At 36.0% G+C, this 25,921-nt stretch overlaps 1 protein-coding gene across 4 annotated transcripts in view; it reads left to right on the top strand.

Annotated features, from left to right (window-relative positions):
* The window catches only part of LOC125679647 (hemicentin-1-like), an 80,767-nt gene that overhangs the window by 31,670 nt on the left and 23,176 nt on the right, over positions 1–25,921 (top strand). For all 4 annotated transcript variants that reach the window (XM_056156191.1, XM_056156192.1, XM_056156189.1 and 1 more), the window contains exons 5-9: positions 9,277–9,540; positions 9,771–10,037; positions 10,180–10,455; positions 11,424–11,696; positions 25,384–25,650. In XM_056156191.1, the coding sequence (XP_056012166.1) occupies positions 9,277–9,540; positions 9,771–10,037; positions 10,180–10,455; positions 11,424–11,696; positions 25,384–25,650 (1,347 nt within the window). The remainder of the gene's footprint in view (positions 1–9,276; positions 9,541–9,770; positions 10,038–10,179; positions 10,456–11,423; positions 11,697–25,383; positions 25,651–25,921) is intronic.

Raw genomic sequence — 25,921 nt, 5'->3', positions numbered from 1 at the left:
CTAGCTGCTCTCTTTCTCTTCAAAGACAGCATTGCCAACAATGTTAAATTTAGATTGTTTACTATAATCATTACTTTTTTTATTATCAGCTTATTCGACGACAAAAACATTACAAGGTCCATGACGGGTACTTCATCGCTCAATATGCAAAGCTAGGAATAGGACAAACAAAGAAAAATTGCAGGCAGTGTCTCTAATATTAGACACACCACAAAGTCTTCCACATCTGCTTCGTACTTAGATTTTTATTCAACATAGGTGTTAATTACAAACCAACAGCTCATCCACTGGGGATCCAGGTTATAATATATCCTCAGTACCCCTTGCTTGTCGTAAGAGGCGACTAAATGGGGTGGTCCTTCGGATGAGACCGCAAAAAACCGAGGTTCCGTGTCACAACAGGTGTGTCACGATAAAGATCCCTCCCTGCAAAAAGGCCGTAAGCGCGGAACATAGGCCTAAATTTTGCAGCCCTTAACCGGCAATGGTGACGTCTCCATATGAGTGAAATATTCTCGAGAGGGACGTTAAACAATATAAAACCAATCAAACTAATGACTCAAGTTTTTTTTTTAACTCCAGTTTCTCCATCGTCAACTTATTTATATATTTATGTAGCAATATAACATTATAACCCGTATTATTATGGTGTTTACATCCCTCAATTGGTTCAATATGCCAGCTCTTGCTCTGTGTGTGATTAGTTTATAAATCGAGGTAGGCTTCTGACAAACATGTTTATGTTATAGGGGTTTCTACAGTCTCATTTAAAGTCGTCATTTTATAACTTGTATGGTCCTTATAACGATCTAGTTTTCCATTACACATTAAGTTGAATGCTCTCTGACCCTGTTTCATACCAATTGTTGGACTATGCTTTACATACTGATGTTGACTACGGATAAATCCGTTTGCCTGATCAAGGTAAAGGGCTGATGGGGTAACCGATCGACAAGGGATGCATACTACTCTTAGATACCTGATTCAACTTCTGGAATGTCCAGGGATCCATGCTTGTCCAAATCGTAACTTTATATTCTTATTGCAGTTATGGGATTGCTCACTGTTTGTTATCTTCACCTTTTCTTTGAAAACTATTCTGGGTGTTTACATGGGGGGGAAATTCTGTCATAACAACATGGCAAGTATACGCATTGGTTTGATACAATTGCATGTTTGTTATAAATATATCATGAATGTACCTTAACATGAAATGGAAAAGTATAAGACTGCCCCAGGAATTAAACATCGGTCTATCTGGCCAAAATAACGGTAAAACACTCACCGCTTATCTGCTAGAATCTAACCGTTTTCAAAACACTATTTCGGTATTTTACCTTTTACATTGACGTTCTAAAGTTTACTTAAAGGACGATTCTAGCAGCATTTACCTTGTACATGTACATGTATATTAGTTTATAACATTTTATTCGGTTATAAAAAGGCTCTAAAAGTATGCGATGTTGTGTTATGCTTTTGCAGGTTTATTTCAGTGTACGAGAGAGGAAAATCGGACCGACATGCTAAATGGAATCTTTCAAATAAAGAAATGAACATACCTTCATAATATCAATAAATGCTCAGTGTTTCAAGTATATATTCCATGACATATTTTAGATACTCCATTGTTTGGTCAATATTTACATAAGTTAACAAGTCATCCTCACTCGATGTATAGTTAACCACCATCAGTTTACTTTCATATTTATCAAACACAAAGTACGCGATAACAAATAATGTACTTAAAAGGTTTTTAATGCTATGTAATTTTAAAATGATTGGCAGGGATAATAATACGATCAATCCTGAAACCATGATATATCCCAAACTATATAGATTTCCTTTCTATATAAATATCTTCATTGGTACTTTTCAAATGACTAAGATCACGGTAGCTTGGTAGGTAAATTATCAATTCCTGTAATTTTACAAAATATATTGCTTAGAAAAACCTGAAAATGTCGATTCTATTTGTCATCATCGTTTCAACAAAAAATATTGGTACAAGTTTGATTAATCATTAATGAGAAATATTTCATGTCAGCTCAATTACTTATGCGTGTTGTGGTTGACACTTTTTGATTAAAACATGAATCTAATTGAACTTTTCCTTTGAAGCAGGTTTCAAAATCAATGTTTTTCTTTGTCAGCTTTCAATCCATTGATGATTTTCCTCAGTCAAATTTTATAATTCAATATATCAAAAAATTTAAGCACTTTAAAAAAGAAATATGACTGCCTACATGTGTATCTCTGTTTGTGGATTTTTAACGATTATATTTCAATTCCAAAAACAATAGGTTTCCGGTATTTGCAGATTTTTGGCAATGTGTCACGATTTCATGATTCAATTTAATAAATTTGTCAAAAAATGTATGAAGAAACTCTGAATATCTATTTTATTTCTAAACGTTTAGGACATGAGCTATAGATTAAGAACAAATACGGTCAATGATATACTGGTATTATAGGAAAAGAATCACTTATATATAACAATAATCCTTTTACGTGGAAATAAACAACTGTGTGTAAGTTTCATCTCACTTTCTCCTCTACTCACTCTCTATTCTACCTTTGTGAAAGTAAATCTCTACACATGCAAGGACACACCAACTAAGTAAGACACGAATATAAGAAATTGCCAATATTGTTAAGACAATGCGAATCTCATCAAGAAAATACAGAGATGTATAAAAAAAACTTGACAAATATTTTAACATATTCATACGCAGAACCTTGTATCATACATTTTGTAGGTTACGCTAAATAATTTAACTTGGTCTAGATCTATAAAGTCTATGAACAATCAGCTGACATTGACAATTTAATAAGCGCCGGTGAATTCATACCTCTTTTCAATATTGTTTTCAAGCATCGATTTTCATGGAATTTTTGGGAAGATTTGCACTTGAACAAATTTTTCTTCTTATTTGACGTACGTGCGTATTGGGTATTAATTTATTAACCTGTTAACAGTGATTGACAAACCTGAACAGATGTCATGAGTCTGCGGCTGCGAATACAGATGATCCGGCGTCTGGTGTCTTGGTGAGGCAGCTTTCCATCGTCTTCTTTGGGCCAAAGAAACATTGCTGTAACGCTGGATCGCTTTAGCTAACTGAAATCCGCGTTTTTCCAGCATTTCAATGTGTCAAAAGTCTCACTATGTTTACATTGCCGAAAAGTAATTAAAGTCGTAAAATTTCGAATCTAATAATATTGTTGTCTTAGTTTATGTAAAATATATCTATAAAATCAATTGCATTGTTGATATTATCTAACATGTAATCAGAATCAAACTGGAGATGCGAACGATTTATTTACGTCATTTGGAGTTGCGCGGTAATTTTAAAATCGTCAGTCCCGTACATCCTTAAAACGATTCATTTCTGGCTGAATTTGAGCAAGGCATATTTTGGATTAGAGATAATTTTCTTTTGTTTCTTTTACTAACCATTGATACGTTTTTCTTCTGGAGGCGACATCCTGTCTGTATTGAAAATGTATTTAACGATTCCTTGAAATCAGGGAATGGCAATCTTCTCATTTTTATTTGCGGTCGTTAATGCAAGTTTCATAATCTAGTCAATGGTAAAATCCCCATGTTCAATGGCGACCTATTTTAAAATGTTTATGTTTGAGCAGAAAAATGGTATATGTGATAAAACTAGAACAATTGTCCTGTATTATCATATTTATCAATAAAATCAGAAATTATAAATCATTACAGACCATTGAATCCAATCTCACCTGTTGTTTTCCTGAAGTTGATGGGCAGCCTTGCACAATTAGGCTAAGACGCTTTCAGTAGTCAGTATTCTTAACAAATATATAGCATATCATTATAATCTTGCTGGCAATACATGTAACAATAACTCCTGAAACAGGTTAGGTGAAATTTGAAGATATACACTGTAAAATATTTTTTTTTTTTTTAAGAACAGCAGGTCTTTGATTAGTCATATCAATAAGCAAGCATCCGCAAGTAATGCAGATTCAAGTTTGCTTAAATCATGGCAATTGTTTACTTCTTTTTCAGAACAACTTGGTAACTATTAATGAAACTTGCCATATACATGTACCATAAAGCATTATTGGATATTGTGTTTTCAAATTTGTTCTTACGAAGGGACACACCAATTTCAAAGAAGGAAACAATAAAGGAATAACGAAAATATGGTGGCATCTTTAAAACTTCTTAAGAACCATTGCATCAGAAAAGATATAACTTGTGTGAAAGCTTTCTTAAAGAATGTAAATTCAAACTGCATAAAGACATGGCCTCCGGGGGTAGGATGGGGTCATAATAGGATATCAAAGTTTCAGATGGGTATATGTAGGGAGGCATTTTTTAAAAGATATTCTGTTCAAGAACAGGAGGGTCTTCATTAGTTCTAAATATTTGTAGGTTTTCTTTAAACAAAGTTGACATTGCATGTATACATGTATGTTTCTTGGTCAATATATAAATTCACAACCCGCAACTTACGTTTGTGAGACCTACCGTTTTTGAAATCCGAGGTCCCGTGTCGCAGCAGGTGTGGCACGATAAAGATCCCTCCCTGCTCAATGGCCATAAGCGCCGAGCATAGGCCTAAATTTCGCAGCCCTTCACCGACAGTGGTGACGTCTCCATATGAGTGAAATATTCTCGAGAGGGACGTTAAACAATAATCAATCAATCAATTCATCAGTGATTTATCTCTTACTGATTGTATGGAAGATCAGTAGATTCAAACACGCATTTAAACCGTAAACGTGGCGCTAGGCATGACTGTCAAACAAAGTAAAGAAAATCAAGGGCTTTTAGATACAATATATAATCATGTATTGTATTCGTTTCTGTGGAAACGAAGGGGTTATTTATATTCGGTCTTTCTATCCCCCTCGTTTCTGTCCAAGCCTTCATAAAGTATGTGGGAAATCAGTCGCGCTTCGGTTTGAATTTATTTCAGCTTACATTTGATGTGAATCGTTCGAAAACTTACATAAATCAATTCATGAATGATTTTGCCGCAAGGGAATACAATTGAAACCATTCAATTCCACACGAAAGCAACGGTAATCGTAGTCATTTCAAACACAACAGCCTTTCGCTGTCAAATTCGCCTCCATGATAAACAATGACTTCAGCGCATGCGTCACCTCATTTTGTAAAACAGCTAGAGGCCCAAGAGGGATGAAATGCCTTACTTTAGTAAATCGCACACAAATCTAACTTTTTCAATTTATTTTTTCATTACACGCATCGTATTTTTGTGAATGGACATATTTTTCTGAATTTAAAAATACAGAAAACAATATAGATAAAAAGGAAGTTGTTACATAAATTATTCTTAGTGTTTGTTGAAATGAAAAATAGAAGAAAATGTACGTAATTTATATGTAATCGCAAGTTCGATATTGTCTGCAATAAATGCGCATATTGTTTTTGCTGTGCTGTTTGTTTTGAAAATTGTCATTGTTGTAACAAAAAACAAAAACAACAACAACAAAAAAAGAAAGAAAGAAAGAATGATAATAAAAAAGAAAGAAAAAAGATAAACAGAAGTGTTGAAATGTATGGGATTAAATATTGTTTGATTGATCTCGACCATAATATCAGGCGCGAATATAGATTTTCAAAGAGGATGAACCAGAGTTGACTGTTGTTGATACCATGATATGTGTTTTGTACAGTGTACTTATTTTTTATCGTATGCTTGCAGTTTTATAAGTTAGTTACCGATTAAAACATCCTTTAAAAAAGAATTAGATATGACAAACGTTTATATTTACAATGTTCATTGAAAAATGTTTAATATCTGACAAAAAACTTAATTCACTTAGTCTTTATCAACACCCCCTCCCCCTTAAAGCAAAATTTGATGATGTTGAAAATAATAATCAGTGTACATGAATATCGATGTCGGATTGCATAAACTTGCAGGAGTTTTGACACACCCCCCCTAAATATTTAAAATTAAGTTTTGATCTAGCATTGATGAATTGACATTTTCCCTAAAAGAGTTCAATTGATTATTTCGGATGCATGTGAATGAATCTCTTTGTTAGATAATTAATGTCCAGTTGGATATTGGGGTAATCGTTCATTAATGACACTCCAGAAAGTCTCCCCTTGCCCATTGTGAAACGTAAAGTACATCTTTACAAGTAAGTGTTGAACTGAAAAGGACCTTTCTGGTTTGCAGTTGGTAACGGGTAAGGTGCAGCCGATGAAGAATTATAATTTCTGCAGGTTGGAAAATATCTTTATTGAATTCCGACAAGCATTCCACTTGGCATCAACTAAATCTACGACTGACCACTTCTTTTTCCAAACGCTGGCCTCGTGTTGGAGAGACGTGGGCGATTAAAAGTCATTTCCCCGCATAAATAAACTATATCTCTCTCCCACTCCAAAATCAAAAGGAGGATTGCACCCCCCCCCCTAAAAAAAGAAGAAGGTATAATTAATAAATAAAATAATAACATAATATGAAAATGAAAATGAATATAAAAGGGGGAAATAGACACATGAGATGCGGTTACTTTAATAATATTTAATCCCATTTCAGGAATGCAGTACACACTGACCACTTTGCACCTTTGAGTGGTCTTTTTTAAATATTTTTTATTCCCAATTACATTTTTTTACTTATTTTGTTTCCAGTAATTCATTATTTTCATATTCAGAAGAATAAGTCCATTCACAGATATGAAATGCAATGCGTGTGAGTCGGAGTGACCAGGGCTTGAAACTAACTTTTTATGTCACCAGTCCAGCCGGACTGATGGGGTATAATTTCAACCAGTCCGCAGAAAAATTTACCAGTCCAACAATTTTCCAGAAATAATTAAACATATTTCGTTAATGTTATTAAAATGAAATTTAACTCAATATGCTTCAGACAATATTGTAACATTTAAATGTGAGATTTATATTTACGAACCAGATTCGTCTAATTAATATTTACAGATCGAAGAATGCCAAATGTGTGTATAAAATTTCATAAGTATATTTTCCAAAGTAATGCTTTAGAAAATTAACCAGTCCCATCGGACTGACTAAAACAAATGTATGTCAGTCCGCCAGACTTTTAACCACTCACAGACTGACGGGCATATGCTAATTTCGAGCTCTACGTGTGATGAGAAATAAACTGGTAAAAGTTAGATTTGTGTGCGATTTACTAATAGTAACTCATTTCACCCCTCTTGGGCCTCAAGCTGTTTTACAAAATGTGGTGACGCATGCGCTGAAGTCATTGTTTATCATGGAGGCGAATTTGACAGCGAAAGGCTGTTGTGTTTGAAATGACGACGATTATCGTTGCTTTTGTGTGGAATTGAATGGTTTCAATTGTATTCCCTTGCGGCAAAATCATTCATGAATTGATTTATGTAAGTTTTCGAACGATTCACATCAAATGTAAGCTGAAATAAATTCAAACCGACTGATTTCCCACATACTTTATGAAGGCTTGGACAGAAACGAGGGGGATAGAAAGACCGAATATAAATAACCCCCTCGTTTCCACAGAAACTAGTATTGTATGACCCCATTTGTAGTAGTACATTTGTATTTTCCATACGTATTTGTGAGAGGTTGACACAGCAATATCTTAATGCCATACGAGGAGTTAACCAATTTTCAACTGACTAGAGTCTAAATTCAACACCGTACTGTATTCAACGTTGAAAAATGAAAATGACCCCCCCCCCCCCCCCCCCGTTCGGGTCATTTTTCAACCCAGGTCAAAATTCGGCGATACATCAGCACAGATCATAAAGTACGTCAGCATTGCAGTTCATACCCTCATTGAGTTTGAAAACCAAAATATAAAATTTTATATCATAAAATGTTTTATACACAAGCTATTTACATTTAATATATTAATGGACATGTAGACTACATTAGTTTGCCTTTGCCTCGGTTATGAATTATATTGAATACGTATTGTAGTACATTGTATTTTGGTATTTACTTCTGTTACCTTTATATGTTTACTTCTGTTGGTCTAATATGTGGAGGTGGACTATTTTTTCTTGCGCCACCTTCTTGTACTGTATGGTGGGACCACAATGGGGAATCAAAGTGTTACATGTCGATATATGGGAAATATCTTTAAAATATCTCTTGAACTATTTAAGCTAGGGATTTATATTTTGTATATTAAAACTGTACATAATTTACGTAGACATTTCATCTGATGCAATGGTATGCGACCTTGTGACCTTGACCTGGAACTTTGACCTACCTTTGATAACAATTTGGCGTATACAATATGTCCTGACCTATTTAAGGTAGATCTTTCTATTTTGTATAATATTATATATTTCTTAAGGCAAGACCTTTCATTTTGACATTGTGACCTTGAATTCGGAATTTGAAATACCTTTAAGAAATGATAACCTATTAAATATATTCGGGACTATTTTTGATGGGGCTTTCATATTTTGTATATCGATACTTTATGGCAAGACCTTGTATACAACGGTAGGACCTTTTGACCTTGGAGTTGGACCTATAAAAAAAATCAATGACCTATTCAATACCTCCTAAAACTATTTAAAGTAAGCCTTTCATATTTTGTGAAGCTTGACCTTATTACCTTGATGGAAAGTTTGACATAATTTCAATATAACTCTTACCTATTTAATATCTCAAAATCAAGATTTCAAGTTCTGTATATAGGTTCCTTCTGGCAAGATCTTCATAGCATACTGTGATCAATGACCTAATGACATTGGACGTATCCAGAACAGTAAGATGTTGTGAATTCACTTTCAGTTATGCTGTTATTCTTTGGGGGCTAGGTCCAGTGGGGCCACAATGTCAATGTGTGGTCAACATTTTTCATGAAAATAAAGATTGATAAAACACCTTCTAAAACTCTGAACAGCTGAACAATGGTAGGGCCAAGATGACTTGTATGAGCGATGTGGCCCATGGGTCACTTCTTTAAAGCTTCTGACAGGGGGATAAAATGGGGTTAATGACAGGAAAGTAGTCAGAGAAAAGTTACAGGGTGATGAGGGGAGTGTGTGGAATGTTAGGGGAGTGTTTGGAATGTTAGGGGAGTGTTTGGAATGTTGGGGGATGTTTGGAGTGTCAGGGCAGTGTTTGGAATGCCGGGAGGACTAATCCAGTATATAGTCTACATACAACACTTCTAATATCCGTGTATGTTCTACAGTAAGTAGTGAACGCTAAAACCCATGGGTTGCTTGTCTCGGAAGACTTTTCTGTAAGTGTTGCAAAAGGACAATACATCTAGTTATTTTTATTGATAGATGGTCCAAACAATGTGGCCATTCAGTATACCAACGACCGTAAGGAATTATGGGAAGGACGTGGAGAGATAACCATCACTTGTAATGCTGACTGTAATCCAAGATGTAATTATTGGATGCGTCACAATGGACGCAACGTTTCTACAGAAAACACATATACCTTTACCATGGATCGGAAAAACTCGGGAGAGTACAGCTGCGCAGCCAGGAATTCTGTGTCGACTTCTGCAAGTTTCTCTAAAACTATCACGCTCGATATCAAATGTAGGTCCAACATTAAAGATAATTTAATGAATGCTTGATATCAAAATTAAAAAAGTAATAGTTTGTATAGGGTTGGTGATCAAGGAGATAATGTATGGACAAATAAAAACTCGTTGATTTGCATTTAAACCAGTCGAGAGGCTACTTTAAGTTTAACAGAGTGATTTTTATATAGTTTTTGGTTTGATTATAAAGCGAAGACCCATACATTCAGCTAGTTTTATTTTCAGATGGACCCAGCAATGTGTCAATTCAGTATACCAGCGACCGTGAGGAATTATGGGAAGGGAGTGGAAAAATAACCATCACTTGTAATGCAGACTGTAATCCACGATGTAATTATACGATACAACGCGATGGAAGCTGGTTATCTTCAGGAAAGACGGAAGTGCTCACCTTGAATCGGAAAAACTCGGGACAGTACAGCTGCACAGCCAGGAATGCTGTGCACAGGACTAATGTAAAGTCCTCTAAGAGAGTTAGACTTCATATCAAATGTAAGTCAAACATCAATGCTACTTATTACATTGCAGAAAATATATAATGATAATTTACGTTTACTACATCAGTTTTATTTTTACAAAAACAGTGAAGCATAATTGGAAAATGAGAATTCCCTGAATGATATGACTATTACAGATAGGACTGTCAGGTTATCATCCATAAAGAAGAATATTACACTTGAGGTGAACCATAACCTTCCATCCAATGTTGTGTGTACCATTGACTGTAACTATGGAGGCTGTGGTTCTTCTACCATCACGGTTCTGAGGAATTCCGAGGTCTACAATACGATGTACACTAACCAGAGCATATTTCAACGTCGACAAGCACTTCTTTCAGATGACGGAATGTATAAATGTAAATTATCGGACAACATCGAGTCAGCTGAAAACTTTCAGCTGGTCATTTTCTGTGAGTCATGTTTCTTTATCTAGATAATGAGTACAAACTGTAAATTGTATCACAATGTTTTAACCGAGACCGCGACCGGGTTTAAATTAGTACCTATCCGTCTGGAGTTTATAAACCTTTTTTGAGCACGTTTTCATACTCAAACCCCGCGCTCTAAATCGTACTCGTACTCAACAGTGAAGGCTATACAACTTATATAGAATAATTCTCATACTCAAATGAAGTACATGTTCAAGATTATTCGAGTATGCTTTGTAGCTGTTTGAGTTGTTCTCAAAACAAACATGGCTGAGTTTGAGTATAACTTCGGTACAGTTTTATAACCGAAGACCGAGACCTGGTTTTAACCAGTACCGATCAGGTGTCTCCTATCATGGCGTGTTTTGTTTGTGACAAACTCTCAATCACTGCCGACTCGAGATGAACAGCTATGTACCGCCCGAAACACTTGAGTGCTAACTACTTTGAGTTTATCAGTTTTACAATAGAATAAAATATATCAATGTTTTACAAAGCATTTTTTCTAGTTAAAAGTAGCGTCGAGTCTACATTTATATATACAATTCAAGGCGCATCCCTTACAGATCAACCAGTAATTTATTGTTGTTAAATTGAAAAACAATACAGGGATAATGAAGCGATAGAATATAAGTCTGTTTTACCACATCCGCGAAATTGTGACCTCGCGGACTAATCTGGAAATATAATTTATTTACAGAATAATGACCCCGCGGACAAAAGTGTGTCTACAGTGGGTACTATGTCGGTAGCACGAAAGGTCACCCTGGTGTTCGATTATCTAGCAATATTCAGATCAATATCTAATGATCAGGAAAATTAAACATAATTCACTACTACATATCTATGAAAGACTGGGGCATTATTATTTACGTTCATTCGTCCTTATATACTATTATATTTGATACATGTATGTGAATAAATCTAAAACACATTTTTGATCATGTAAGATGGACCAAGAAACGTCAGCATTAGAGAGGACTGGAGAAATGCTGATGCTGAAATTGTTCTGAGAGAGAGGTCTTATGGTACTTGGCTGTCATGTTCAGCAGACTGCAATCCAGCATGTAAGATATCGTGGTATAAAAATGGACAACTGCTGTCTCAACGAAACAAGGCCGTTTATATTACATCCAATAGACGAGAGTCTGGAAACTATAAATGTGTAGCAAGTGGAGTTGAAGGGACCGTATCTTCCAACCAAGTGAAAATAACAATTCAATGTAAGTGTCATTTATATGTAACGATCTTTTCCGGCTTTCATCTATAAGTATATCTAATACAAGGGGCACTGTAATATCAATACGAGTTTGATGCATTCAAAGCTTGACATCAATCATAGACTACCGAGGCAAGTCCAATTTTGGTGTATACAGTGAAACTTGTCTAATCCGACATACAATAGGAAACATTTCTGTCGGAATTCTCAGTATGTTGGATAAACAATGCAAACAATAATAATATAGAATTGAGAATGAAATTAAGAGTCAGGATGTCCAGTAAAACGGGTTACAGAGGTATCGAATCAGGCAGTTTCCACTGCATAACGAATACTTACTGTGTACACTGAATTCTAAAATTGAAAATACCTTTGTCTTTCCTCAATCTCTTAAATATTCCAATGAGAAAAATTCATAATGTTAAATTAATTTTAGGGAATGCATTCTTATTGTAACTTTAAAAAATACACGTTGTGTCTGTAACTTTGTTATGGAACTTCACAGATGCATGTTGATTCTACCATACATGTACGTAATTCATTATTCGAGTGAAATGTATCACATCATGGTATTAAGATCATGAGTGTAGAATTATAACTGAGCAGGGTTTTGTATGTTAAAAATGTCAAGATAGTGTATGTCTTCGAATTCTTGTGAAGTTGTTAAAAATGCACATCAAATTTCGATAATCTCTTCGCACAGGATTTATTTGTTGTCAGTGTAAGAATTGACAGAAAATTTGATGAAATCCGCGTAGATATGTCGGGACATCGATGATAATCTCGCTTTGCGAGCCGATTCAACAAAATATTATATTTCTATCTGAAATAGTTCAGGGATATAAAAGTCCGGTTTTTGAAAACAAGAGGCCCAAGGGCCACATCGCTCACCTGAGTCACCTTGGCCCATATCTGAAGACTTTCCATATATATTTGCATGTAAAACCCAATAGTCCCTATTATGGCCCAAACTACCCTTTGCAAACTTGAATCTACACTATGTCAGAAAGCTTTCATGTAAATGTGAACTTCTTTGGCCCAATGGTTCTTGAGAAGAAGATTTTTAAAGCTTTTTCCTATATTTGTATGTAAAACTTTGACCCCCCCCCCCACTTGTGGCCCCATCCTACCCCCCGGGGGCCATGATTTGAACAAACTTGAATCTGCACTATGTCAGAAAGTTTTCATGTAAAAATCAGCTTTTCTGGCTCAGTGGTTCTTGAGAAGAAGATTTTTAAAGATTTTTCCTATATATTTATATGTAAAACTTTGATTCCCTATTGTGGCCCCATCCAACCCCAGGGGCCCATGATTTGAACAAACGTGAATCTGAATTATATCAGGAAGCTTTCATGTAAATCTCAGCTTTTCTGGCTTAGTGGTTCTTGAGAAGAAGATTTTAAAAGTTTTTCCCTATATATTTGTGTGCAAAACTTTGATCCCCCTTGGAGCCCCATCCTATCCCCGGGGGCCATGTTTTGAACAAACTTGAATCTGCACTATGTCAGAAAGTTTTCATGTAAAAATCAGCTTTTCTGACTCAGTGGTTCTTGAGAAGAAGATTATTAAAGATTGTTCCTATATATTGGTATGTATAACTTTGATCCCCTATTGTGGCCCCATCCAACCCCAGGGCCGCATGATTTGAACAAACTTGAATCTGCATTATATCAGGAAGCTTTCATGTAAATCTCAGTTTTTCTGGCTTAGTGGTTCTTGAGAAGAAGATTTTTAAAGTTTTTCCCTATATATTTGTATGTAAAACTTTGATCCCCCCTTGTGGCTCCATCCTAGCACCGGGGGCCATGATTTGAAAAAACTTGAATCTGCAATATGTCAGGAAGCTTTCAGGTAAATTTCAGCTCTTCTGACCTAGTGGTTCTTGAGAAGAAGATTTTTATTGACCCCACCCTATTTTTGCATTTTTGTGATTATCTCCCCTTTGAAAAGGACATGGCCATTCATATGAACAAACTTGAAAGCCCTTCACCCAAGGATGCCTTTGGCCATGTTTGGTTGAAATTGGCTTCGTGGTTCATTAGAAGAAAATGAAAATGTGAAAAGTTTACAGACAGACGGACAGACGGACACCGGGCACAATGTGATCAGAAAAGCTCACTTGAGCCTTCGGCTCAGGTGAGCTAAAAGGTGTTCAAGCGTCAAGGTCGTAAGGCTAAACACTATGGTATCAACTGAAAGGTTTTGCCATAAAAATACATACACAATATAAGACAGCCCCACCTTATCGCAAATCTCGCTTGAAAGTATACACTACGACCGAAATAGCAATTACGAAATGTAACAAAGATTCTGATTGGCGCATTTTCATAATAAAGTTGAACTTGCAAGGTAAAAGTTACAGAATTGTTGGAATACAAACGGGGCGATGTGCACGTACACGTGTAACTGTTGTTAGAAACTATGGAAGAAATAGAATTGTAAAAGTCAAAAGAAAACGGTCTTTACGACCACGGAAAGTTACACAGACTGTTTTTCAATTTATCGAAATACCAGAAATGGAGAACACCATCAGTATTTCCTAGAGAAATTTGACAGATATTGTTGGATGAACAAATATGTACCATTAACAATGTACCTTTAGTGAAAAAAAATATAACATGTGTTGTAATACGAGCTAAGTTTTTCTCACAAAAAGTTTACCGTTATCCCAGCTGAAACTTTACGACGAGGCAATGGACAGATGGTAGATACTTTTTAGCAACACTTTTAAACTATAGTTATACACAGATACATGTTTTGAAGAGACATCTATTATCGCAACATCTGGGAATCGTTCTTACGGACATGCGCATAAAAGAAAGTGCGCCAATGAAGTGCAATATGATGCAAGATCTGTAACATTTACTGTCAATATTTGTTGTGATTTCTTCGGAATCAATTAATTTTACATTTTAAATGGAGTTTCAAATGTGTTAGAAATGGTTGAATTTTTCAATGAAGCACGTGCCGAAAAAATGAAATTGGGAACCCTAAGTTCAACCTTGGTGATGTAGTAATTATGGAGAACTGTGGTTTTCACCATCAATGACAAGGAGAACGAGTATTGAAATAACTACTGGCCAACCATGGCGCTGATTTAGTTTTCCAGCCCCCCCCCCCCCCCTCCCTACCGTTCTGCGTTCAACGTCGCAGAATGTGTATTTGGTCTGATGAGACAACGTTTACAACATAATGATACTTGTTTGTCGCATTTTCCAGAACTAGCTATTGCAAATGCACTTCACTACTCAGTTTTGAAAAGGCTACATGTCATCTTTTTCCAAAGGATGTGGTCATAAGTAATGTATCTTGCAATTTTCATCCACTATATCCCATGACTTCTTTACTCTGTAGGTCTATAAACTTCATGAACAAAATAAAATGAATTATGATGCATTTTTCTATTATTGTAGAATTTTTAAATGCGTTTAAACATTCATTAAGCTGCCAATTCAACCATATTAATGTTGTTTTTCATTAACTAGACATTATAACAATACCTCAAGTGATATTTGTGTTTACAAATATCAACATCTTGAAAACTAATCCCGTGGGGATCTGGGTTAGAATAGGCCTTCAGTACCCCTTGCTTGTCGTAGAAGGCGACTAAATGGGGCGATCCTTCGGATGAAACCGCAAAATCCGAGGTCCCGTGTAAGAGCAGGTGTGGCACGATAAAGATCCCTCCCTGCTCAAAGGCCATTAGCGCCGATCATAGGCCTAGAGTTTGCAGCCATTCACCGGCAGTGGTGACGTCTCCACATGAGTGAAATATTCTCGAGAGGGACGTTGAACAATATTCAATCACTCTTGACAACTAAAAAAGAAATAACATGCTCATATTGTTGAGATTGGCATGAAATGATGATGTGAAAACTTATCTGAGAGTAATTTCACTCAAAGAACTCAAGTAAATATACAGTATTTGTTGAAATGTGTATCTTTGCAGGAGTTTAGATATCTATTAATAAGTCAGAAAATAAATGATGTAGAATCATTCAAATTCGTGAGGTCATTTTTTTGTGGATTTTCAATTTTTCACAGAATCGTGGGGATGTAATTTCATGGATTTACTTCTATGATTAATGAATTGATGCTGTTTTTCATAATTTGTAGAGGATTTCTTTTTCAATTTGCATTTTTTTTTCTTTTGTAATTTACAAAAGACATCCATCCATGCATTCACAGACAGAGTAAGTAGTATAATGTTATAAAAAAAAATAGGTTGATACTGTAAAAGATGAAGGGGAAAAATTAGTCTAAATGATTTTTCCAAACAGCCCAATTAAAATCATGTAATGATACTTACGGTATTATGATCAGTCATGCACCCAAATCATCTTACATTTCCTGTAGTATCATTGTATAATTATCAACATTTGTTCCTAATCAAAGAGTGTTCAAGATCCTTAAGTTGATTTTTTTCAAACCCACAATGTTTCTTTAAATTAACTACATATAGAAATATTAAAGATGTAGGTAAATTATTCATCAGCTAAATATTTTGGTTTATTGAGAAAAAGTAAAAGTTTACTCGGAATGTTTTTCAAAACTAGGTCTGAAAATTCTAGATTGTTAAGAATTTCGATTAAACTTTATTATTGGTAATGAAAAAAATATTTTTTGTTTCGTATCCTTGTCAGTATATTTCATTGACAATTGTATATCAAATAAAAATATTTACTTATTTCTGAGAAGGTACATATGCATCTAACGAAAATCTGCCTCCAAAACCATTAATTAGTCTTGACACAACAATACTATTTTCATTAATGTAAATAACATTTCCCCATTAGTCAAAGATTTTCCTTGAATTGTTCCAAAAGGAATAATACCCCTGGTGGGGCTTCTTTTGGATGTTGATGTGACCTTGGTCAATGATATCCGATCAGGGTCCTGACACCTTCGGGTCATGGGGACCTGTATGCCAAGTGCAAGTCTGATGTTTCAGATTATAAAAGTTATAGTGGGAGAGACTGTTTTTTGGACGTGGTATAGACAGATGGACATGATGGTTCCATTACAGTCCCCCTAAACCACTTAGTCTCACAGATATCACACCATTACAAAATCTAAAACAAAACATAACTAAGTCCATAAAGTTGAAAAACACCTGTGAAATGGATAAAAAACGTCCAGTCGTAAAATATCAGGTCACATCTTTGTATACTAAATACAAAGTATACAACTTTTCAGAAAAATTCATGCTCTGATTTCTTAGAACATGTCCGGACAAAAGCATATCTACAGACAGACGGAAATGGTGATTTTTATATATATCCCCCCCCCCCAATCCATTTGCAGAGGGTAACACTAATATATTGTTCACATGAATTAAAATATTTCAAGAAATTGAATATTCTAAAGTTCAGAAATCATTTTAAATTTCATAAATGGACGAAAATCATTTAACAATATCAAACTCCTTCACAAATGAAATATATTATGTCTTGATTGATCAGAATTATGTTACAAACACATCATTTAAACTACAATGAATTGTACCAGAAAATCCGTGTGTCGTTTCTTACCAACCTCAGATATATAAAAGCATCAATGAAATAACATTGTTTTAATCAAAAAATCTTTCATGCTCTCAGTTCATATGTCCTTTGGCAATGGTGGGTTTTTAGGTGGTGAATCCAAAGGCAATGACGGATTGGCAGTGCATTCGGGACTTGTCACAGCAGGATTTGTTGGATATATATAGCTATTTCCACCCACATCATACATTGAATTTCGGTGATTTGGCAACATGACATACTGATAAGGAGTAGTAGGTGATGCTATGGGGAAATATTGGTTGATATGGAGAGCTCTGTTGTAATAGCTGTTGTTGTGCAAGTACTAGACGGTGGTTAACTTGTATAACCAGGGGAGGATGGTTCGATTTCGTTGTTCAGATTTGGCATCATATTTGGTGGGGTGCCGAAGTTGGCAACTGTGCTCGATACCCTGAACTTTACCTTTGTAATGAGGCTATTAATACGTTCAAGAGTCTCATCTTCAAAAATTTGCCCATTGGTTGCAATCTTGGTGTATCTTAAGTCTCGTTGTAAATTTTGAGTTCAATCTTTACCTTCAGATTTTAGAGAAACTAAAAATTTCAATATTGGACAATTACAAAGATAAAGTTATGCTTCTGAAACATTTTGATACTGTTCAGTTCATCATTAACGTGTTTGAGTCTTCTCTCTACATAATTTATTTCTTTCGTTACCTGAAATGAAACTGCTATAGCTTATTGATAATAAATATATATAAAGTTCAGCCCTATAGCCATGTTATAACATACAGTAGGTATAATAAATCAATGAACATTGTAGGTATGCTATTAGGGAAGGTGAAGATAATGAACAGTGGGTAAGATCAAAAGATCGATGTTAGGTGAAAAACAAAATTCTTATAGAAGGGGGGGGGGGGGGGGGGGTAGTTTATGTCCTCCTGTATTTGACATTTACTAAAAAGTGCATATTCTACATGTATGGGAATTGCTTTATTGGTAACTGAAATGTCTTTTCTCATAAAAAATCCCCAAAAGAAATGGTAGTAAGCACTAAGTTTTTAACAACATTCATCACATTATTTGGGGGAGGGGGTGTCTTGATGAAAATTATGTGAATTTATTGTATTGTATTAAACATTGAACTATTGATCTCGGCCCTAAACGTTAACAATGTTTAACGAATATTTTTCGATCATAATTCTGTGAAAAATAGATTCAACAAGAGTCCCATGGGCCACATCGCTCACTTGAGTCACATTGGCCCATATCTAAATATTTTTCAGATATATTTGCATGTAAAACTTTTGTCCCTATTGTGACTCTACCTACCCTCAGGGCAATGCTTCTTATTGGAATCTGCACTATATCAGGAATCTTTCGTGTAAATGTTAACTTTGAATTCTTGAAAATATTTTAGGTCATCTGAGTTTATTCAAGTGACATATTGCAATTCATTATCGCCGTCGTCGTGCATTAACAATTCAACATTTTTAACTTCTTATTGATAACTACTATTCCAATTCTTTATACCCGCACTTTCTAAAGAAAGTTCGGGTATATTGTTTTTTATCCCGGTACGTCCGTCCAAATCGGTTGTTGTCACTAAAACTGTGTCCACATTTACATTGCAATCCAAATGATATTCTAGGAGCTGAATAGCAAAGTCCTGTAGATGTGCAATAAGGTTTCCGAATTTTCATATTGGCCCCAGGGGACAAATAGGGACTGAAAATGACGTTTTCTATCATAAAGCTACATCTACACCTGTAGGTGTAGTATCATGATATTCTAGAATTGTTGACCTTGAATGACCTTGAAATTGGGTCAAGGTCAAAGGTCAAGATCACACTTTGTTATCCATAAGTTCTTAGGTGGTTTACCTTAAAAATGGGGTCAATGTCAAAAGTCAAGGTCACTCTTCAAGATGTGGGTCTCCACAAGCGACGCAACATTGAGTATGTGCGTCGTTCCAAAGGAAGTCTATATTCCCTTCTTTCACAGGATTCAGCATGATAGCTGTCTACACCAAGTATTTGCGAGACACAGATAGATGACCGACACTCTACGCATAACTTGGAGAAACAGTCTCCGTGGGAAAACTCGGTCAATGTCAAGGAAGACTGCATGAACCAACCAAGTGCCAATTTACATATCTACCAAATGTTCAACATAGGGCACTGGTACTGATCTTTAAGCAATACACAAAACTGGCACTCTACATAATTTTCAACTTCTAACCAGAATTTGTTTTACTCTCTTGTAAAGCATTCCCATTAAATTTGCATTCTTGAAATGACAAGCCAAATTATATTTCTTGCCTACATCAACACAAACTGATAATACCCCCACCCACCCCACCCCACCCCCCAAAAAACAAACACATATACAGAAAGAGTTAAATATATTTAAATGAACTCATGGCCATGTCACCTTCTGTAATATCATAAACCAATGAATAATTTTTTTTAAAATAAAAAAAAGATAAATAAAATAAAATAAATGAACAACCTAGCCTTGCCTTTTCAGGGATGATGCAATATCCTTTGTTCAGACTATATACTCAGAAAACATTTTCTTTGTGTCTTTGCTCAGCCTCTTAAATCCAAGTGAACTCACTGAAATGACATCCACGTCCAAATATGTTACACAAATCATCCAACGCGAGCAAATGCGCAGCTTCTCATCCTGTCGTTTACTGCATCCTCAAAAGTGAAAGTAGAAATCCCCTCCAACCAACTCTCACATATCCCTCGGATCCTACAAAAAAGCCACTCATCAATATACAGTGATCACCCTCATGCATTCAAACACAAGTAAACAACATTGAAATCATTCAAACTCCATTATTTCTTGTCTTTGATCTTTCATTTTGTATTCTAACCCTGGTCACATTACCTTCGTAAATTTATGTTTTTTCCCATTAAACGGCATGCCGGGTCAAATGAGAGAGAGAGAGAGAGAGAGAGAGAGAGCTCTGGGGTAAATGGTGCAGAATCCTGCATTCTGAACATGTCCTGGCACTTACGTTTCATTTTCAAATTGTCTTAGTAGAAATACTTCTTAAACAAAAACTTTTATGTTAAATATACTTTTTAAGAATCCCTTTTTAAAAGGTATACTTGCATCTGACGAAAATATCGTAAATATAATACATCAGTGTGTTGTCTTATTTATCCTAGAATTAATTGATATACTGGTGTTAATATATTTGAATGAAGCAATTACTAGTGCATGTACATGTAAGTATCTACCTTTCATATCATTTGGACTCAAAGTCTCGTTAAAATTGAATTATTGTTAAACATTTTGGTTCTCAAAAAGTGGGGCGGGGGGGGGGGGGGGGGGGTCGGACGCCCTGGACCCCCCTCTGGATCCGCCCATGTCTTCTGTGTTGTTTCTGCTAGGAACTCAAGTTTCATTTGCGATATTCTATACCGATTACAGTCACTTGCCCTTTAAAATCATCCCAATGCGAAGTAATATCAGCCCCGTCAGTTTTATGGACAAAATTGTACAGAAGTTTGACTTATTGACATCTCTCTCTCTCTCTCTCTCTCTCTCTCTCTCTCTCTCTCTCTCTCTCTCTGTGTGTGTGTGTGTGTGTGTGTGTGTGTATTTATTTTGATAGTTTTAGGCCTAGTTATCAAAGTAATAAGTTCACTTCTTCATCCCCTTTTGGAACTGGGGGTGCAACGACGTAGCCAAATCACACTACATGGCTTCTTTGCTAGTTACACATAATAATTATAGGATCCAGCGATATAAAAGACGGGGATGTTCTAGAAATCCCCCCAAAATAAATAAAGAAATCGATAAAAATAAAGATACATGTATCATCCAGTGCACCCTCACAAGTCAAGGTTTAGTGATTACGTACTCTCCACAGCCAGTGCTAGTTAATCTTTTATTTAACTTGTACATTAAAACGAATTGCCCACAAATATTAGCAGTATCTTATTTTAAAAAAACGACGAAGATGTCCCGCAGAACGGGGGGAGGGGGGGGGGGGGGGGGGGTCCGCCATTTGGACGGAGAGTATGTGTAAAGGCAAACATTTGCGTGCGGTATTACTGTATCATGACGGCATTTAGTTTCAAATTTGGTATGAAGCATCTTTGGAACAAGGGGACATAAATTGTAAAATTCAGGACTACTGCACTCCTAAGGCCCTGTGGGCGGGCAACAACTGCCCAAAATTTATCATTTTCAATAACCTTTCTCTTAAGAACCGCACACATATAATAATATCTAAATGCATAGTGATGTAGAGCAGAAAGTCCTCTACCACAATTGTTTCATGATCCCCGGGTGGGAATTTCTGACCCCAGGGCGGGATCAAACTTTAGTTACTATATCGTGTGCATGTGTAAAAGACTTAAATAACATCTTCGTTAGTGCTATTGATACTAAATTGAAACTATTAAATGAATATATAGAAAGAGCACATAGTCCTTTATCAAAATTGTAAATTCGATGATCCCAGGGGTAGGGGTTTGGTATTAGGGTAGGGACTAAATGGTCAGTTATTAAATGTGTGAACCCCAGGCAATTGCATCGCTTGGGGGTCGAATTTACTATATAAAGAGTAGTAAATTCGACCCCAAGCGATGCAATTGCCTGTGGTGTGAACAATAGACATTGTTAACGTCTTCTTGATAACTATCATTCGAATTCTTTTCAAATTTGGTATGAAACATTTTTGGAACACAAGTCTTGGGACATAAATTATAAATTTTAGGATTTCTGCACCCTTGGTCCTTAGGGTTGGGGCAAAAACTGCCTAAGATAGATCGATTTTCGAAAATCTTCTTCTCTACAACCTCATATGTTTAAGAAAAGCTAAATGCATAGTGATGTAAAGCAGGGAGGCCTCTACCATAATTGTGAATTTCATGATATCCGGATTAGGGGATCTGACCCCAGGGCAGGGCCAAACTTACTATATAGTGTTTATGTGTAAAACACTTAAATGACATCTTCTTTAGTGTTATTGATACTAAATTGAATTAAATCGATATTTAGAAAGAGCGGTTAGTCCTTTAGCAATTTTTTTAAGTTGATGATCCCCGAGGTAGGGATTCAGACCCCCAGGGTGGGGCCAAACTTAGTATCTATTATTCACGTGTAAGTTTGCTGATACTGTATAAAATCTAAATGCATACATAGGGATAGCAGAAAAGAATGTACAAAAAACGGTGAACTCCACCACCCAGGGTTTTGACTCTAGAATGGGTCAAAATAAGTCATATGTTTTAATGTTAATATACCGGTTATATTATGTAAAGTCTTTCATCAGTGTATACACATTTTAGGGCATTGAAGTTTTAAGAACACATCTTGTTTTATACATGTACTGCACAGGCACTCGACGTTTTAAATATCTATAATAAAAAAAATTGTCTTCCTGTAAACATAATATTGACAAGGTATACCACGCCGCCATCTTGGTTTTCGTTTTTACCAGCTGCATCGCTTGAAAATTTCGGCGAAAAGTTCGATATAATACAATAATTAGAACCCTACCGTTTAGAAGCAACTCTGTCAAGGTCTTACCTCTCGCATCGTTATGGAAAACTCGAAATAATGTCCATTGATCAGATATAATCAAGCATCAACTATCGTCTACTGCTCCTCAAAATGCGATAACTCCTGATCTAGGGACGGAAGTTGACATCATTATGCAAATGAGAATTCCCTTGCTAATGTACCCACTGACGCTTGTGCGGGGGGGGGGGGGGGGGGGGGGGGGGGGGGCACTGAATGCTGGGTAGTTGCAGTCCTGCAAACAATAAAACTCGGCACAATTGTGTGGTTTTGGGACAGGCTGGCACGGGAAATTTAGTAAATCTGTCACATTACCAAATAACATTGGAAATGTTCATGACCCCCCCCCCCCCCCCCCACCCCGCTTCGACTCCAACCCACGTCATTTCACCCTATTGTGACAACACTGAAAATTTACAGATAAGCAGGACAGGACATTTGGATGTATAAATGTTACTGTACGTTTGAGAGTATACCCACGTGTAGGGGCGCGTGCGTGTGTGTGTGAATTCAATTTTGAAGTTTTCTTATTACGTTATGAAATTTACTTTCAACAGAAACGAATGCATGAATAAGTGAAGTTATCATGTTTAACGTTTAAAAAAATAAATAAAGTATGTATTAATAGAATAGTGTTCAAGATCTATTACCTCGCTGACTAGAACATATTTACTGCTAATTATAATATTTACTATTTTTTAATTTTATCGACCAATGAAAATAGGGCTATCCCAAAATTATGTCTACGTACGTCCACCTTTCAGCGATTTCTCGCATTTGAGAAGCAGTAGACGATGTTTGACGGTTGATTATAGCCGATAAATGGACTTTATTTCCAGTTCACCATGACGATGCGAGAGGTAAGACCTTGACAGAGTTGCTTCTAAACGGTAGGGTTCTAATTATTGTATTATATTGAACTTTTCGCCGAAATTTTCAAGCGATACAGCTGGTAAAAACGAAAACCAAGATGGCGGCGTGGTATACCTTGTCAATATTATGTTTACAGGAAGACAATTTTTTTTATTATAGATATTTAAAACGTCGAGTGCCTGTGATGTACTGTTGCTGAACATAAGAATTTAGCTTACATATTCAGATCAGGAATTTTTCGAGATTCCATAGCCCTTAGGAGTAGCTTTCATGTAAATCTCAGCTTTTCTGGCTCAATGGTTCTTGAGAAATTTTGTCCCTATATATTAGTATGTAAAACTTTGATTCCCTATTGTGGCCCCCATCCTACATCCGGGAGCTATGATTTTATCAACTTTGAATCTGCAATATGTCAGAAAATTTGCATGAAAATTCCAGCTCCTCTGGCCCAGTGGCCCCATCCTACCCAGGCCCATATTTTTTTTTTTACAAAAATGTCGATGTCAGGAAGCTTTCATGTAAATCTCAGCTTTACTTTTATTTCACGGGAATGTTGGGAGTGGGTTGGTGGAATGTCACGGGAGTGTTTGGAATGTCAATAGAGTATTTGGAATGTCAGGAAAGTGTTTGGATTGTATAGAAGAGGAGTATTTCTCTCATATCTACGTATGTAAGATACAAATATTCTACGAGAGAAAGGTATGTAAGATATTTTTATTTTTCATATCACGTGACGTTTATCTTACATATCCAGTGACGTTATAATCAATACACAACTAGCTTGTAACTTACCTCGCCTCGATTGACGAACACTAGCGTCTGCAAAGCTCTTGTACAAAAAATGACAGATTGTAATGTCCCTGATAATCTCTAGGTGTATGTGACCGGACACAAACATACACATTCCTTGAACAAGTACTGCACACTCAACAACAGTCACAAATTCCTCATACACCTATGTCATCCTGTGCATTATGCCAGTCAGTTCACAGAAACCCAGCCCACACGGTCTATTACTTCTAGGCCTACCTCCACATTCACTCTGTCAACGCCTACTGTCCTTGTCGAAAGTGAAATAAGTGCCTTCAATGTCCATGAGACTCGAGTCCTTGCACGCATGGAAAACGAAAGTCTAGCCATGCCCATATCCACCAACAAAAACCACTTGGAATCTCTCTTCACACACTCGTCATTAAATAACTGCTCAATTAATATCAATAGCAATGCTACTCTAAGAAAAAAAACAACGTGCAGTTGTGGATTCATAGTCTGATTAGATCTGTCAAAATGTTTCGCGCTGATGGACTGTCAAGTTACGTCACGCATCGCCCTGATTATTGATTTATTCAAAGAGGAATAACTCTAATACAATTCACTTATACACTCGTCGGCCGATTTTTTGCCGGCAACGTAGTTGCCAAAATGAGGGTCGTAGAATTCGATTCTGGTGTTATTTTTAATGTACAGCAAAAAAATAATTAATTGGAAATTTCTCAAAATGGCGTCGCTAGGCACAAGGAAAACAGAAAACTCTAGAAATATGTGAGAAAAATACTCTCTTATGGGTTGCCATGAAATATTAAGGCGATTCCACCCTCGGGGTTGCAAAAAGTGTAGATGTACATGCAAGACTTCCCATTTACATGTATGTTCTAAGTAGTGTAAAACTTAATTGACCACCAAGACCCTTGTCTTAATGCTGTTTCATCGGAAGATAGTTATGTCTGTATAGGAAATGGACAGTACATCTCGTTATTTTTATTTATAGATGGTCCAAAAAATGTAACCATTCAGTATACCAGCGACACTGAGGAATTGTGGGAAGGAAGTGGAACAATAACCATCACTTGTAATGCAGACTGTAATCCACAATGTAATTATCATATATATCGCGATGGGGGCTGGTTTTATACAGGAAAGACGAAAGTGCTCGCCATGGATCGCAAAAACTCGGGAAATTACATCTGCACATCTAAAAATTCTGTGATAACGACTTATACAACGTCTTCTAACACAATCAGACTTGATATCAAATGTACGTCCAACATTAATTATCAAATAATATTCAATATTAAGATAATTGATCTTGCATGCAGTAAATATTTACTCATAAGTTGTGTTTATTACATTGGTTTCGTCAAACATCAAATGCTTTCACTTGTGATAAACCGCAATCTTCCAAATGCTATGTGTATCATTCACTGTAACTATGGAGGCTGTGGTTCTTCTATCATCAGGGTTCTGAGGAATTCCGAGGTCTACAATACGATTCACACTAACCAGAGCATATTTCCAAGTCGACAAGC

The sequence above is a fragment of the Ostrea edulis genome, chromosome 2 (genome assembly GCF_947568905.1).
Source record: "Ostrea edulis chromosome 2, xbOstEdul1.1, whole genome shotgun sequence".
In the NCBI taxonomy this organism is placed as follows: domain Eukaryota; kingdom Metazoa; phylum Mollusca; class Bivalvia; order Ostreida; family Ostreidae; genus Ostrea; species Ostrea edulis.
This window is presented reverse-complemented; position numbering and strand designations above follow the sequence as displayed.